This window comes from Nelumbo lutea, chromosome 4 (genome assembly GCF_056320005.1).
Source record: "Nelumbo lutea isolate HS-2025 chromosome 4, American lotus-T2T, whole genome shotgun sequence".
NCBI lineage: Eukaryota > Viridiplantae > Streptophyta > Magnoliopsida > Proteales > Nelumbonaceae > Nelumbo > Nelumbo lutea.
This window is the reverse complement of record NC_142687.1, coordinates 9,198,330-9,216,054: the sequence shown is the minus strand read 5'-3', so window position 1 is coordinate 9,216,054 and position 17,725 is coordinate 9,198,330. Positions and strand designations below refer to the sequence as shown.

The following is a 17,725-nucleotide window of genomic DNA, read 5'->3' as shown; positions in this document are numbered from 1 at the left end:
AGTTTGTGAACATACAAATACAATTAAGAAACAGTTGCAGGATTTACATGAAACATATTGACATTACAAAGGGGCACAAATAAATGATTAATCTATTGGACTAGGATCCCAACTACCAAGTTAACTAACAGCAGGCACATTTATCGTATCATACAATTATACAATACAATAACCCTTTGTATCTGCTAAAACAGCCCAACACTTATTTTCATCTTAGGCTCAGTTTGGAAAGAGTACAAATATAAATTTGTAGAGTGCAAAGCCTCGTATTTTGTATGTATTTGTACTCCTACCAAACTGAGCCTTAGATGCAATGAGATCGATTATCCATCATCTTAACTAACAGTAACAAGCAGCAACAATCGTTTAACTTTTCACAGGGCGGAAGCAAATTTCAAAGTATTTCTCCATAACCCTTGTGTGGAGGCCTCCATAACGCAAAGCAACTTAACTAACAGTAGGTATAGAAAATCCACACGTATCAGTCAGTCCATACATACGGGTATTGGGGAAAAGGCTTTTAAGCTAAGAATGGATTAACCATATGGAGTGAATAGGTATAGAAAGTTGAACAATAAAGCCTAAAAGAGAAAAGATTAAGAAGAGAGAGTGGAGAGGGTACTTAAAAAGGGAAAGAAGATGGATAAAGATGAACCCAAATTTCATTGTCTAATGACATTAGCAAAAGGGAATCCTATGTATGTGCGTAGACAATCACACATGGGCCTGTAAAGGAATCCCAAGGGAGGCCAAGATTCTCAACTCAAAAGGATTTGGATAATCTCACACACATCCCACCCAGTTTTGTAATGTTGAGTTACCCAAAAATGCATCAGAGAATCAGGATGATGGGATCACCCCAACCCCAAGTCCCTACCCTAAACGCGTTTGCCGTTTGCCCGGGACCTGCCCGTCCTACCCCCTCTCTCTCTCTCTGCCCCCCTTCTTATTTATGTAATATATATATATATATATAAAACTTTTGGCGGGAGTGGGAAAAACGAATTTAAGAAAGACTGAACACGATTTCGCGCTAAAAAGAGAACCCCGGGAAAACCGGGGTTGCAACTTGCAACTTGCGACGGCGATCCGGAGGAATGGGTTCAGGCCCTTGAGCTTTCGATCGTATTTCCCACCTTCCGCCTTGCGGCCTTTGTCTTAGGGCAACAATATGAAATGCCGAATATGCCCCCTTTATCATTCTCTGATTTCTGAATCTGATTCTGACCATTCAACGAAGTGACCAAAATAACCTTGATATCTGTCTTCTTCTTGTATGTCATTGCCAATGCCAATCACCAATCAAGACTCACTAGTCAAAGCCTCCCCTCTCCCGTAAATAATTGGAGGCACTGAGAGTCTGAGTGTTACAGCTGCAGCTTACATTACACCAGTCCAATTTTGACCCCTTTCACACATTGACTCATCATGCAAATCCCTCCTGCATGATTGATGTGATTCTTCCAGTTTTTAACTCAGATCTCAAGCCACGTGGATCACAATTCAAGCATGATAAAAGATGGTGGTGGGGACCCAGACCCACTCCAGCGGAAGATCCAGATCATCGCCACATTTTGAGAAATTGAAAAGCCAGCAGCTCAAAATTCCAAATCAAACTGATCATATGATTCGGACCATCCAACAGTCATCACTGTATGCCTATGGATATGATAGAATAGAATCAGAAAACAACTCATATGGGCATAATGGGCCAGGCCAATTTGTGAACTGGGTGGCCCATACATAATCCATATTCGGCCTCCCCTGCGTTTCCGGTAGAAATCAAATCACCCAATCAAGTTGCAGTTGGGCAAAAGCCAAATAAAGGTCGTATTCAATTCAAGCCAACCAAAATTAGGAAGCCTTTTTAAATGTTCCAAAACACAACTTAATAGGCAGACCGTAGACACTCAACTTTAACTTTAATTCCAAATTGCGCAGAAGCCAGATTTCGTCAGTTGTTATTCCACCTTGCACGCACAAAACTATGGAGAGGAGAGAAGGGAAAACAGATTCTAGGTATCTTCTCTAGGTAAAAGTAACGCGTTTCATTTCCCTGTTTTCTTCACTGAATACATTCTATGGTTTTGGTTACTAACAACATGATCCATAATTTTTCAGTCCCAAAGAGACCAAGTGTCAAGGAGCATCAGGTGTTTCAAGGTTGGAGGAGTGGGGTATAAGTGGCTTTGACACCCGGAAAAATGCCTACTACCTCCCATGCCCGTGAAAATAGCATCCGAGATTACAGTATCGATAAGCTCGTAAAGAGAATTTCCAATTGATACTTTGTTGGTATATTCTACTGTTGTGGTATAACAACACCCCAATTTGGGCTGAACATAAAAACATTCCATTTAGAGGCCTGATGGAGCTTCATCCATTCAACTCAGGATCACTGTTCTTCCCCAGTTTTTCTTTCTTCATTAACTTCGTCTTTGACATCTCTGGATTGAAAATCAGAAACAAACTTTCAGGTGAATGAGAATAAAAGCTTGGGGGACCATGTCACTTTGCATCTTAAAATTGTAAAGCTATATCTACCCTCCTTCATGTGGTGAAAATGTAGTCAATGCTTTCAGCAGAACAGGATAACTTATTAAACCTCCACATTTCTAACACACATGCAAAGGTTCCACCAAAAATGCATTAGCACATGTATTCCAACAAAAATAAGCTAATGCCTAGACTAAAACAAATCAACCAGTACCTATGAAATAGTCTCAGTGAGACGTGCATTTTGCTGACAGTGCCAGTTATTTACTGGAGAATTTTATGGAACCTTTTACTTTTTCAATAGTGAAGACCATGGTGCTTGGCAATGGTCAATCTAGAAACCCCTTGCACATTTAAGACACATGGTCCATCAAATAAGCACGTTTCTCCAAAACAGTTTTTCTCTTTTATAAATAAAATAGTTTTTCCATTGTTTAATTGTTTTAATTGATGAAACTAATGAAGGATTAAATGTAAAATTAAGCTTAAGGATAAATGCCTTAGAAACAAGGGGTTTTAAATAAAGACTAAAACAGAGTATATGACATGTAAATTTAATAATACTAGGAGTGTAAATCAAGATACACTTAGGATTGGAGACCAAGAGAAAACTCAATGTGGCCATTTGTGGTACCTTAGTTCTACAATTCATAACAAGGGAGAGATTGAGGATGTCAACCAAAGAATTAGAGCAGGATGGGCAAAATGGAAGGGTGCATCTGTACTTTTATGTGAATGTGATAGGCAAATACCACTATGATTAAAAAGAAAATTCTATAAAACAGTTGTAAGGCCAGCTATGTTGTATGGAGCAGAGTATTGGGCAGTTAAGAAACAACACGGGTAGAAGAAGTGATCTGTTACACATTGAAGGGGATAGAAGAGCTCGGGGTAGATCAAAAAGGACATGGATAGAAGTAGTAAAAAATGACTTAAGCACTTGCAATTTAACAGTGGATATGGCTTTAAATAGAAATGATTGGCGAAACAGGATTCATGTAGCCTACGCCATATAGTTAGGATAAAGCATGGATGAATCATCGTCATCATTATTTTTTTTGGTAAGAGTTGTTACTATAATTATTTTGGCATCATATTGTGGTATGGTCAAAACACAGTAAATACCTCATGCTCTGATCAACAATGTTTAAGTTGTCATGTCAACGAGGCTTTTCATCCTCTTCAGATTCAGACCCATAATCTTCACCATTCCAAATGCGACATTTTGGCCTTTGATCCATATCCTCTTTTCCCTATTTCCAACCAAGATAAGCAAAGATCGGAACCAAGAAAAACAAAGGGAAAGGGGAAGAAACATATACCTTCCCTGAAAGCAATTCAATTTGGTAACAGGGTACACACCTCATCTGGAACTTGGGTACTGGGAGGCTGTGCCTGAAACTGTACACTGGGAGCATGTTGTATTCTTGAAAGGTGTTCCAACAGTATATTTCTGCAAAAATACATATCGGAAATATTTTAGAATAAATAAAGGTTATAGAAAAGCAGATTCATCTGCTTTCCCACCTCCCATTTGCACCACTCTGTTTGTAATGCAATTCTATTTGCACTAGTACAAATGCATGGGAATGCAAATCAGAAAATTATAAATTTCAATTCATTTTTGCTTCAGGATTTACTTAATTTTGCTTCAGGTTCTATTTTGATTCATGTGCACTGGGAATAAACAAAATAAAGTAAAATCCATATAAAAATCAAATCCAAAATTTGACTGATCAGAAAAAAACTTTGGAGTCAACTCATTCCATACTTCTGCACCAATGCAAATGAAATTGCATTGCAAACAAACAAGGCCAAAAGTGAAGAAACCATGCATTGAAATTTCCTACTTTCATGCACCTCCTGTGAGGACACAGAACCTATGGATGGGTCTGCAGCCCCACAATTTGCTGCTTGCCTTATGTTTTAAGATCTTGAATACACTGGTATCCCACCTAAATTAGTCATCTGACTTGAAATGGTTACAATCTCTGCTGCTTGCTAATTTTGTGCTAGCTGATCCAGTAATATGGCCCATCTGATGCTTGAAATATGGAACAGCTTAAAAGTTATGGTAGCCCCAGACACATCCACAGGCTCTACGTCCCTAAATCAGAGTTTTAGCCCAATGAAAATAGATGATCATAGGAACAAATCAGATCTGTATATCAACATCAGTAAAATGAATAAAATCCAAGACACATCTTGACAATAAGAAATCCTTCAATAATAATTTATGAGCTATAAAATGTATGGAGGTCAGGTAATAATTTTTTGATACAGAACTAGTTTGGAAAGCTACATCAAGGGCATGGTGTATGTATAATTAGTACAAAATTAAACTATTTGTTTTTTGTATCTTCAAAGTATCAATTTTAGATGGCATAACATCAAGGGCATGGTGTATGCACGATCTTGTCAGTTTACCAACATAGCTCCACTTGCCCATCATAAAGCAGCATCAATAAATTAATTAACATCTGCAATTTTTTTGGAACAGTAAACAACTCCTACAATTTTAATAAATGATAAAAGTTCTAAATAATGCATTTTTCTTTGTTGAAAAAATATTCTTCCAGATAGGGGTGTAAACAGTATCCGACTATCTGATTCCGAATTCGATATCCAACGTAATTGAAATTCGAATTCGTGTTGATTCGATTTGATTAAAATTCGAATTCAATTAATTATATACATTTAATATATATTAATAATAAATATAATAAAATATAAGAGTTATATCAATTTAAACCTAAAATCTTAAGGAGGGGTCATGTCCATCATAAACAAGCTGACATCTTAGCTGCAATGATGTCACCTACACCTACTGATCTACTCGAGTGGTCATTCTCGATAACCCTTCCTCTCTCTCTCTCTCTCTCTCTCTCTCTCTCTCTCTCTCTCTCTCTCTCTCTCATCCTTTCCTCTCCCTCTTTTAAGTTTTAATTTCATTCTTTTTCCTCCTCTTCTCTTCCTCTCTCCCTCTGTCTCTTTTATTCCCAATCTTTGCAAGCTGTGAACACCGATGGCAGCATCAGTGATAGCAGTCGAGCACCGGTCACCGGACACTACCATCTCCTTCGCCGCTGCTCAAGCTCAAGCTCAAGCTCAAGCTCAATGCCTCAAGGCCCTCAACTGTCCAGCATCACCGGTCATTGTGCTGCAACAGTCCAGCATCACTGGCCAACACTGCTCACTAGTCACTACCATCGCATTTGCACCACTGGGAACCCACGACTGCCGTTGTCACACACTCACACTTGGCCCACCGCCAGGAACCCACGACTGCCGCCTTCCATCCCCTGCCTCTTTTCTCAAGCTAATCACTTGCTTTTCTTTGCAAACTCAGTCATTTAAGATTCTAGGCCTCATACCGGTTGAATTCGAATCGATTTGAATATTCGATTTAATAATCGAATTCGAATTGAAACATTCGATATCCGTCAGATATCGAATCAAATTCGAATATTGTTTTTTATAATCGATTTCGAATTCGAATCTAGCCTGATTCGATTCGAATTCGATCCATTTACAGGCCTACTTCCAGACATGCATATGTATATAAAAAAAGTTCAAATACTAACTCTTTCATGGGAAAAAGTTGTATCTCTTAACATACCAACCATAAGAAGTAGAATATCCTTATATTCTGATTTTGTTGTCTTGATTACAGTCCAAGTGGCATACCGGATGAGAATAGAGGAGTTCAGGGAACTTATCGTTGGTGATATCATGAAGACATGGTATAAAATGGCATCAATGTTAACAAAAGAGCAAAACCTTGCTTATCTTGGTCTTCTAAATGTTACCAAACTCAATTTCAATGGCTGCTGCATTGGGAACCCACGAAGCTAAGGAATAGATGGAGCATTTACAAATCAGAATTGAAAAGTTTTGATAGTCCACTCAGGCCCTATAGGGGAGAGAGACTCTAAGCAAGTTGATATCACTTATACAAGGGTTATGGTTCTTCAGCTTCTCATTTGGATAGACAATTTTGGAGGTAGAAGAAGATTCTCAGCTGGTAAGGATACATCCTCAACACAAGGCGCCAACCAGTTGGTTGGTAAGATCTGCTGGTCGTAGCGGAGACTTGGGATCGAATCCTGCCTGCACCTGGGTTGGGAGGGTTATGGTCGGGGGATGGGCTACCCCCCGTTGTGTAGCCCTTCAAAAAAATATTAAAAAAAAAAGATGCATCCTCAGCATTTAATTAGACAAGCAAGATATACAGCCTATAGAATGAAAAAAAACCATTTGGATGTGTTAGGTGATTTGCTAATGTACATGCATATTCCTTGCCAAGAGAAGGGGTAAATCAAGCTGAATTGTGTTGAGGGGTCCGCCCTAGATACATATACTAACAGGAGGCATAGGTCATGGGCTTCTTTGCACGGTTATTCTCCCTTTATCAAGACCGTTCAAGCTGTTGTACCTTACTAAATGCTATATATCTATTTTAGTAAAAGCATTTTGATCTTTAAACATGTTGTTCATATATTAAATGCCTCAAGATTTTAGTAAATAATGCTGAAGCACAAAAGCAACACAGCTAATAGCATGTTGCACAATGGTTGGGTTGCTCCATCGTGACTTGGGTGACCAGGATTCAAATCTTGGACAGGGCCTTTCTATATGTGCAGGGGTAATGCTGCATACATCTGTCCCTCCCCAGACCCCACATTGGCGGGAGACTATTCCTTATCTATTTTCTGCACCTAGCTCCTAGCACTTGAGCAAATGGATGAGTCAACCCTAACAAAATAAATAGAACAACGAAAAGTAGAATAAGGAGAATTATTTTCCCATTTTACAAAAGCATCAAAGAAGGCACCACATACAATGGCTCTTTAACCTACATATGATAGAAAATAAACTAAATATAGTTTCTAAAAAGGTCTTAAGTAGACTAAATAAATCATTTTCTAGTAAGGGCTTTAAAACAAGTGTTCCATGAACCAAAAAGAGATTGTATAAAGTCTAATTTTCCTTTAAAAAACAAAAAAAAAAAGAAAGTAGCCATAAATGTACAAAGGTCCTGGAGTGAATTGGACTAGCATATTAAATAAGCCAAAATTCCTGAGCCCAGATCTCCTGCAAGCAAAACTTCTGTGCACTGCATGCAGTCACACATTGGGAATATCTCCGAACATGTATGTTAAACTCACGGGGAGATGTTCCCAATGTGTGGTTGGATTCCCATGCTTTCAGAGTGTGTACAGAGTTTTTGCTTGAAGGGAATCTCGTCTCAAAACTCCTAGACTCAAAGTTGAAACTCTGGCATAATATTTTTTCAGCATTCAAACTTCAAAACTGCTCTAATATATTATATCAGCTCATCCACATAACAAGAAATTTTGAGCTATAACTGCAGGGCCACAAGTTGCTGTTTTAGCAACAGCATTCTCATCATCCAATACCAGAATGACATAACATGTGGATATGCATCTCAATCATTTGATGGAAATTAACATGCATGAATAGATGTTGAAAACATGAAGACATTATAAACTTCTCTAGTGAGTCATGAAAATTTTGAATGGGCCAAGCCCAAAGCCCAAGTGCAAAGCAGTGTAAAATCTTCATGGTCGAGCCTGAAGCCCTGCCCGCGAACAGGTCCATGTAGAATCGATGGTTTGATTTGACTACAGACTATTGCAACATCATTCAATTTTTTTAGTGCGAACTCCAGGGACCAGTATAGTGAACTATAACATGGCCAAAAACAACAGTAAAATATTACTTGAAGCTTACCTCATTTTTTCCAAATCTTTTGATGAGTTTTGATTCTCCATGTTGCTCGGTTCAACATGAAGAGTATAGTCAGGACCAAAGTACTCATAATATTCATTGTATGGCAGTTTGTTTTCAGGTTCCACCCCAACTGCAACTGCAGTCTGAGCAAGATAACAGATAAAAACCCAGAAAGTTTAGATTTCAAGACCAGCCAGACCATAAACAAACGCTAGAGAAGCTGAAGAGCAGCGACAGGCAGAAAATACCTCATAACACCAGCAGCGAGCAACATTACGGATTGTATATCCTCCTCCACCCAAGACCATCAGAGGAACATTGAATGATCTGAGAAAGCGAAGACAGTCTGCATGACCCTTCACAGACAAGTTGAAGCAACCCAACCTGTCACCTGACAATGAATCGGCACCACATTGGAGAACAACCACATCTGGCTGATAAACCTCCATGACTTTATGAATGATTGGCCGAAATAGACCACGAAAGCTCTCATCATCCATTCCATCATTTAGTGGGACATTCATGGCATAGTATTTTCCAGGGCCTGCTCCGATATCCTTAAGATGCCCAGTCCCGGGAAAGTAGTCCCCAAATTTATGGAAAGACACAGTCATGACTCTATCAGTGGTGAAAAATGCTTCCTCAACACCATCTCCATGGTGAATGTCAATGTCTACATACAGTACACGCTGCTCAATAGAATAGAATGGATCAAATAAATAAAGGCCATCCACATGTACAAAGTTGATATCTAAAAAGCAGATAAGTATCAAATTCGTTGTTTATAAGCTGATATTAGAGAATAAAATATCAGGAAGAAAAAGTGAGGATTTCATAATTGATATCCTATCCATATACACTACATATAACGCGCTAGACCATCACTCCACATTTAAAACAAGCAACACCCAAACAGCTACAGGTTCATTCTACTGACCTAATTATGAACCTAAAGTTACTGTACTCTTGAATTCAGTGAACCCCAAATTATGTAGATTGAACAGAAATCATTTCCAAAAGGATGCATTTGCTTCATGCCCCAGAAAATTATATTTGTAGTTTATATAAAACTAAATTTAGAGATGATATGGGCATCTATGATGTTTCCCAACATGGATCTCACCATTCAAACTCAGATGTACTGGGAGTTCCAGGTAAAATAAGGGGGGAAAGGCAGCCTTCAGCAAATCATATAAGAACAAAATTGTAAACAATCCCTTTGAAGAAAATATCAAAGAAAGGTACGGTAGACAAAGGAATACCCAGAAATATAACTAGTAAATATTTACCGAGAAATGACTCACCAAACAAATGGTTGCCAAATAAAGAAAAAGGTATAGATAAAAATACAGAGAAATCAAAAACACGAAAAAGCAACCCAAAAAAGAAAATAGAAAACGTACATATGTATAACAAATCATCCCAATAAAAAATAAAAAAAAAGGATTAATAACACAAATGGTACAAATAACCAAATACGGAAGCATGAAGCCATGAACTACAGAGCTAAAAAAATAAATAAATAAGGATCAAAACAAACAGAGAGGAGAAAACCCAAAAATAACAAACAAAAAAAGAAAATGGAAAATAAAAAGAGAAAAATGCAATAATTTCAGCTACGCAAACTTAGGACGGGAGAGAAAAAGGAAAAAAAAAAAAAAAACAATAAATGACTTTCTTACCCTGTGCACCTTGAGAAGCTCAAGAATCCCCAGCACTATATCGTTGACATAACAGAAACCAGAAGCCTCACTCTTCTTTGCGTGATGCAGCCCACCCGCCCAATTCAAAGCAATATCTGCATCCCCGCGGTTTAACTTAACGGCGGCACCGATGGATCCCCCGGCCGAGGCCTGGCAGAATGGGAATAAGCCATCGAACACGGGACAGTCTTCACCCACGTTGAAGCGCTTGAGGTGGCGGGAGTGCGTGTGATCGTGAAGAGTTTCGGGTGTTACGGATGCGAGGAATTCGACGTAGTCATCGGAGTGGAACCGCCGGACGTCGTCGGGGCCGGCGGGGTAAGGTCGGTTGACCTCCATCCGGCGATGCAGAGAGTAGTGTACTATGAGGTTGTGGGCCATACGAATGCGGTGGGGCTTCATTGGGTGGCCCTGTCCGTAGTAGTAATCTCCGATTGAAGGCTCGTAGAAGTAGCACACCCTTCGCTTCTTGGCGTCTGGTCCTCCTGGGAGAGACGCGCTCCCAGAGGCATCCTCCATCGTCTTCTTTCTCTTCTCTCTCTCTTCTCTCTCTCTCTCGCTCGCGCGCGAGCTTAGATTCAGAGACTCAGTGAGAGAGACACTAGAGTAGAGAAGAAAGAACCGAATAAATGCGGGAGGAAGAGGGCTTCTGTAGCGGAGTGCACGTTAAGATCGTGTCAACCGTTGCTAAAATGCGCCTTAGTTGCTAAGGAGAGCCTCTTTCCTACGGGTGCATTGGAGGGAAAGAATACAAGAGAAGCAGCACTTGAGTAAGATCAGTAGTAAACTAAACCAGTCTCCGTCGTCATTTCATTACGACGGAGAGAAGAGATGAAGAATCAGTCGATCAAGTACAAGTTTAGAAGCGAGCAAATCGGGTCTTCGAGATTCGAGTCGGATTATTTTATTGGGAATTACAAAGACCTCGCTTGTACTAGGGTAAGTGACAAATACCCTGCACAATTTTTTGCAACAAACACCCTCTAAACTTTTATGTATGTAACGAACAAAGTGCCCCACTAGTCTTTCTCTATTTTCTTTTCATTGTCATTCTCTCTTAAAAACATCACTGACCCAAAAACCTTTAAACGTAATTGTTCATTCACCGCATCAAAGTAACACAAACATCCCCACGGCCACCTCCTCCTCCACTCCCACCGTGACGGGAATAATAACAATCGGAACAAACATCCCCACGGCCACCTCCGGCTGACCTACATTACCAACAAATAGGGGTGTCTGTTCGTTCACTCCCTTCTCGGCATCATACAAGAAACCAGCGAATAGGGCAGAGAAGATTGCCCAACTCCGACTTCTACCATTAACAATGCTGGTAGGCCCCAGAATCTGCAATTACACTGGCTTCTACTGTGATCACCCACTGGACGACAAAAGGCAAGGCAGTTCTTGGTGTTGATTTCAATGGTTACCACTACAAAAACAACAATGTCTCCACAAGCACCATCCAACAACACATATAAAGAATCAGACCCTTCTAAGCTCCATTCTTCGCTGGTTACAAAATATGAGGAAGTTGTTCAAAATGCAGAGATGTTCACGGAAACACTGAAGGATCTTCACAGGTCTTTGGGAACTAAGTTTATGGTACCTACCATGTGTGGGAAGTCTCTAGATTTACATCGACTTTTTGTGGAGGTTACATCACAGATTCACAGGGTGGTCTTGAGGAGGTTATAAGAGATCGCAAATGGAGAAATGTCATTACCGTTTTCAATTTCCTAAGCACCCTTACCCTTACTAGCGCATCCTTTGTATTGTACAAGTACTACATTACATATTCATTGCTTCACCATTATGAACAGCTGTATTTCTTTCGTAAAAACAACCCTTCAATCCAGGCATATGATTTATTGGTAGCCAAAAGCCCTGTCGATTGCAGAGGGGCCACACCATCTACTTGTGAGAAACAAACCACCACAAAATTGGTTAGCAAAAACTTCAAAATTGAGTGCTGGTTGTCATGTTACACGGATAATCTATGGAAATTTGACAATGAATATTTAGGCTATGTTTGGTTCAATTCTCATTCATTTTTATTTTTACCTCTGATGAAATTTTAAAATTGATAAGAATGGATAAAAATCATCATAATGGGAAAATACTGTTATGAACTAGACACTTTTTTCCTAAAAATGAATTGCTTTCAGACTAACAATTGTCTTATATTGCTTGTTTTCATTCTTCAAAAAAACAAATGAAAAACTGTGCCGGTATTCATAAACCGCCAGCCTAGGTCCCCAAAACTACTGTTGGCATAGATGTTTTATAAAAGTGCTTTCATAAAAAAGTACTTCCACAAAAGTGTTTTTATAAAAGTACTTTCGTAAAAGTGCTTTCATAGAAGTGTTGTTGTAAAAAGTGATTTCGTAAAAGTGTTGTTGTAAAAAGTGTTTTTTATAAGTACTTTTATAAAAGTGCTTTCATAAAAGTACTTTTTATAAATTTATTTTTATAAAAGTGATTTCGTAAAAGTTCTTTCATGCAAAAGTACTTTTACAAAAGTGCTTTCATAAAAGTACTTTCGTATAAGTACTTTTATAAAAATGATTTCGTAAAAGTACTTTTATAAAAGTATTTTTATAAAAGTGCTTTCACGAAAATAAATACCTATGGTAATAGTTTTGTATGCAGAATTTCCTCAGAATGAAAATGAACAAGATGGGGCATGATTTTTGTCCTATGGGACTGATTTTTCATTCTAAAAAGAATATAACCCATGGCAAGAATTTTGTAACGTAATGTTATTCATTCTTGCCTACAATAAGCAAGAATTAAAAAAAGAAATGAGGCCCAGAACAGTAAACCAAACATGGCCTTAGTGATTGTGAGTTTTGGTCCTAGTAAGCTTAAAGTGTCATGTATGATGTTTCTCCTGAGTTACAGATGTCTCTAATTTCTAGTACTTCAATTGTGATGTCCTGGGCCACTAATACTTCAACTGTACCTCCTCGTCGGCAATAGAAAAGATCCAGGCTGGCATTCAAGGATCCTTCTCATCCCAAACCAAACAGGAGTGGTTATAATTTTTTTTTTTACTGAGCATTATGCTCGACTAAAGCCTCTACACCATGGGCAAGAAAAAGCCATCAGCAAGAAGATTGGACACCTATGAAGGAAACTGACTGAGACTGAAAAACAGGTTTATCAGGAGAAAGGAGTGTAGGATAAAGAGAGATATTAGAGCAAAATTTTGGAGTGCATAAAATTATCAAATGCTTGAAAACCTCAATATATCTGAGGTCCCTTTCCTAAGGTTATTGATTTTTCTTCATATCTATGTTTTTCTGGCATCACCCCGTCCAGATTGTGCCAATGGCATGAACCCATTCATCAAGGTGTTGGAATGAGAGGGAATTAGGAGGCAACCTCCTGCAATTTATTTATAGAAATGATTACACCATTGTCACACAACATTTAGGGAATAATATTTGTAGGTCTCTCTCTAAGTGCATATACACAAACACTAAATTTGCTGATCTGCAACTATAAGGGATTTTCTATTTAGTCTCCTGAATAAGGGGATGTTTGGAATCGTAGCCGTTTTTTGAAAAAACGGTATTACGTCGGATCCATATAGGCATTTCAACAAATGCACATGTATCTTATTGTTTGATTCAGTCAATTATTAAAAAACCGGGTATGTCTCAAAAATCGGGGTCCCGCCAATGTATGAAATGTCAAATCAGTGAATCGTTTCCTTCAACAGTTGACTGATGTATCCTATTGTGGTGTTTACCTGTCAGCACATACATGAAAAACAGTGATGAAAATCTCCTTTCCAAATAGTATAGTATTGTTCACTGACTACGTGATAGAAACGTTTTTTTTGTAAAAAACAGGTCTTGAAAGCATAAACGTTTTTCCTTGAAAATCGGTCTCAAAAAACACCTACACTTCCAAACAGCATGTAACTTGCCATCTGACTCACCTCCTCCAGCTAACTAGATTTTCATTTAATAACTTGGCCGATTCAGAAGGCACAGTTGGTGGAGGTGCTTTTTTTAAATAACCAGTTATCCAGTTGCCTCCCCTACAAGATTAATTTGCTGAGATCGGCGATAGTGTTCAATGTAGGGAACAATCTTTCGACAGGACCCAATCCTTAACATCAGAATGTGCAGCTTCTCAACAGCAGATATTGATTAGATATTGATTGCAGAAACAAACATCTTGTAAAGACGTCATGGAGCAAAAGTAGATGGGATGAAGATCACAGTAGAAAAGGAGAAAAAAAGTAAATTAGAAAAGGATATTTTAGGTATTTAGAAAATTTTAAACAGTCAGGTGAGAATTTTTCTTGGAGTTAACTGACGGAAGGCTAATGAAGAGAATCTTTATCTAATAGTCAAAGTTCAGGAAGATGTTTATCGCAAAAAATAGTGTAGGGTCTTTGTCACTGACCTTATAATATAGAGTGTCTTTCTAATTTACCCTATTTTATTTATAACTGATCAGAAAAAGGAATTTACATCTACGCCCAAAATACATCTCAACTTTATTTTAAAAACATTTTTCAATGACAAGCACGAGATGCTCCCAATACACGCTCAAATGTGCATACGAGGCGCCTAATGGGCGGGCCCTGTGATCTCGAAAAGAAGCCCCACGCTAACAGATCAGAGCATTGGTGCGGCCGCGCGGGAATCTCCATCTCCTGCTTGACTGACACGTATTCCCACCAGGGACATACATCCCACATCCACATGTCTACTGGATCCATATCCATTCTCTTTTGATTCATGGACCCCATCAAGGTGAACCCCATGGATATCCAAGATCCTGTAACGCGGTCGGAATCATTCAGAAAAATCCGAATCCGATCCTATTTATTAAATCTTGGCATCTTGCATCAAATTAGATCCGAAATTCGGAATTGAATCCCAAGGGATTTGGATTTAACTCAATTTTACTTTAATTTTTAAATACAAAAAAATAAAAAAGATAATTCCTTCTAAACTTTTATATATAATAAATTAATGTAAATTCATATTGAATTTTAGTTTATATAAATTTATATATAACATAATTTATAAAAATATATTTTTTATAATTTTAAATATTATAATATATATATATATTAAAATCAATAAATATTTTAATTTAATTAGATTGGATAGTCAAATCCAAATCCAATCCAACTGCATAACTACATCATTTAAATCTAAGATAATCTAATCACATGTCAAATCAGACCTTGGATTTTAATGTATTCGACCCACTGAGGAGAAGTGTATATTTGAACCACTTAGAAATATACGGAACAATTCAAATGACTCAACCTGCTGATTGGTGAAATATTGTGGTTTAGGCTCAGTTTGGTAAGAGTATGAATACAAATATATACAGTACAAATATATACAAAATATAAGGTTTTGCACTCTATATTTTTGTATTTATACTCCTTCCAAACTGAGCCTATAAACAGAACCTTAAGGGAATAAAACATAAAACTGCTAGTGATTCTACTTGTATCACTAAGATTGTGTTTGGTTTGAAAGAAAAGGTAGGGAAAGGAAGGGAAAAAGGTAGGGAGATCTATACAAATCTTGTATAATTATCCTATCTTTTCCATCTTTTCCCTATTTTTTCTTTCAAACCAAACACAGCCTAAAAGATTTTCAGGACATGGAAATATTAGATATGCTTCGCCCTCCTATCACAATTCACGAGGAACTATAAATTTAGCATCTCAAATCTTGAATATGGGGCCGTTTGGGAGGGGCTGAAGTTTTGATTAAAATGCTTTGAGTGAACTGCTTCAATGAAAAATCCTACTCTGATTAAAAGACAGTTGTTTTGGGCTTTCGGGGCTTTTCACCAAACATAACATATGGGCTGTCTAGGTAAAGCCCACTTCATAAAGCCAGAAGCCGCAACCTGAAATCCCTCCCAAATGGGCACTACATTTAAATGTGCAACTTAGGCTGGGCTTAATTCCAAGTTTCCAACCTCAACTGCTAAGCATTTTGTAAGGCGTGGAAGAAAACCCATTTATACACTAAAACGCTTTATTTTCTTGTTCAAATTAGGAAAGAAGCAGAGTTTTTCTCTTTTTTCTTTTAATTCTAATCATAAGCTCAGCAAAAATTATTTTATTAGTTAAAATTGATACAAATTAATAAAAATATAATTTAATAAAAATCAATAATTTTTGTAATTTAACTTACTAAAGGTAAATCTCCCTCTCCCTAATCCCTTTTAGATTATTTTATTCATTTAATTTTATTAGACAATACATAACCCAAAAATGACTCTAAGATGGATATAATTCAGTTTGGCCTAATTATAAATGTCCTAAAACTCTTACTAAATATCACTTAACAAAGTCTGTGCATTACATTTAAGAGAAACAAAATTAATAAAATTTAAAATAAATAATAAAAATCATCACAAATTTATTTAACAACATATATAATCCAAAAATAATTTGCGTGGAACTTAATGCCACTTGGCTCAATTCATATTGTCATGAGGCTCCTATCACAATTTTTTAAGAACATCCGTGCAAGGCATGAGATGTACCATTATATGGAAGAAAAACTAGTCAGACGGCCCACAACTAGCACCAATGACCCATCCCCCAGCCGGAACAAGGCAGAGGCATTCAGCCAAGACAGGAGGAACCAGACCACATTATCGCCAGGAAGGATTCCTCACTCCTCAGAACGAAACTGGGTCAATGGCATTCCTGACCAGCTGGCCCCTATAGAAGTACGGATTATAGATCCCGCAAAATAGGCCAGAGTTTACATCGGCATCCCACATCACATCTCAATCATGTATTGAGAACATCTTTCACTGATAAATATTATGGGAGATGTTCTCAATTCACGCTGAGATATGTATGTGAGGCGCTGATGCGATCTTATTAATACTCTCGATGACCATGTAATAGTGGAAAAGTTTATCTAGTTTAGGCCCATAAAGAACTGCATTTATAGGCCCCGTCACTTTTTGTACAATTGTATGTGAATGAAATTTAAACAAAAACCCACCTCAAGCCCATATAAGCAACTAATGATTCATGGGTTTGGCCCAACTTGGAATTGCAATAATTTATAGTTCTGAAGATTCCGCTGTTTGTAGAGTTGACAGTCTTTGATTGTTCAGCGGACTGTGGAATTAATGATAAGATTCTATGTCTTGTGGCCTGTACCTTTTATAGTAGGGCTCATGAATTTGTTACTCTCATCATTAATTTCAGTTAATCCGAATTCTGCTAATTTAGTGTGTGAGATCTAATTTCGCCATTGCTTTTGCTTTTACATGTGTCAATGTCAAGTGCATATGCCCTTTCATATAAGGGTATTTCTGTAATCACATCACTTTACATGGTCACATTTAATGTGGCTGTGTGGGGTGCAACTCAACTTGGCCGAGATAGGGTTAAGCATTCATGTATCAGAATTGCAGCTCTCTGTACACATGTAAAATATCTGCCACGAAACAAGAAGAGAAACACTTCTGATCCGGTCCAGTTTTTATGTTTTAAAGTAAGAAAAAGATGAAAAGAGCAATCACATCAGGAAAAAAACATGAAATGGTAGGGGAGCTGATTTGGAGGAAAGGAATCAGAAGGTTTCTAGTCTGCCATCAGAGAAGCTAGTCAGGTGGTCCATGTTGGCAGGAAAAAAGTAACTTTGGTAGTAAGAAATATCATGACTAGAAAACAATGCAACTCAGCACGATTTCATAATGACTGATTAGTGTCACGCACATCATTCAGAAAGCCATGCCTTGAAAACTAAACC

The 17,725-nt window shown here is 37.9% G+C and overlaps 1 protein-coding gene across 2 annotated transcripts; it reads right to left on the bottom strand.

The window, feature by feature from the left end:
* Positions 1–2,027: 2,027 nt before the first annotated feature.
* HDA6 (histone deacetylase 6) lies at positions 2,028–11,760 on the bottom strand. 2 transcript variants are annotated; one of them, XR_016112506.1, is made up of 7 exons: positions 9,933–11,760; positions 8,499–8,939; positions 8,251–8,393; positions 4,452–4,603; positions 3,859–3,949; positions 3,622–3,749; positions 2,028–2,447 (listed from the first exon to the last, which is right to left on the bottom strand). XR_016112506.1 is itself a non-coding variant. In XM_088982858.1 (6 exons), the coding sequence occupies exons 1-5, from the start codon at positions 10,470–10,472 to the stop codon at positions 3,657–3,659; spliced, it is 1,308 nt and encodes a 435-aa protein (XP_088838984.1). In that variant the 5' UTR covers positions 10,473–11,760; the 3' UTR covers positions 2,254–2,447; positions 3,622–3,656. The 2 variants fall into 2 exon arrangements, 1 of the variants encoding a protein (XP_088838984.1); XM_088982858.1 differs by lacking the exon at positions 4,452–4,603 and having other exon boundaries at positions 2,254–2,447.
* Between the last annotated feature and the right edge of the window lie 5,965 nt (positions 11,761–17,725).

Excerpts from the sequence above, each read along its gene's own strand:
- HDA6 (XM_088982858.1), bottom strand. The coding sequence starts at position 10,472 with ATGGAGGATGCCTCTGGGAGCGCGTCTCTCCCAGGAGGACCAGACGCC. Across the intron at positions 8,940-9,932 it reads AGCTTCTCAAGGTGCACAGG|CGTGTACTGTATGTAGACAT; the intron begins GTAAGAAAGTCA and ends TCTATTGAGCAG. Across the intron at positions 3,950-8,250 it reads AAAGATTTGGAAAAAATGAG|AAATATACTGTTGGAACACC; the intron begins GTAAGCTTCAAG and ends GTATTTTTGCAG.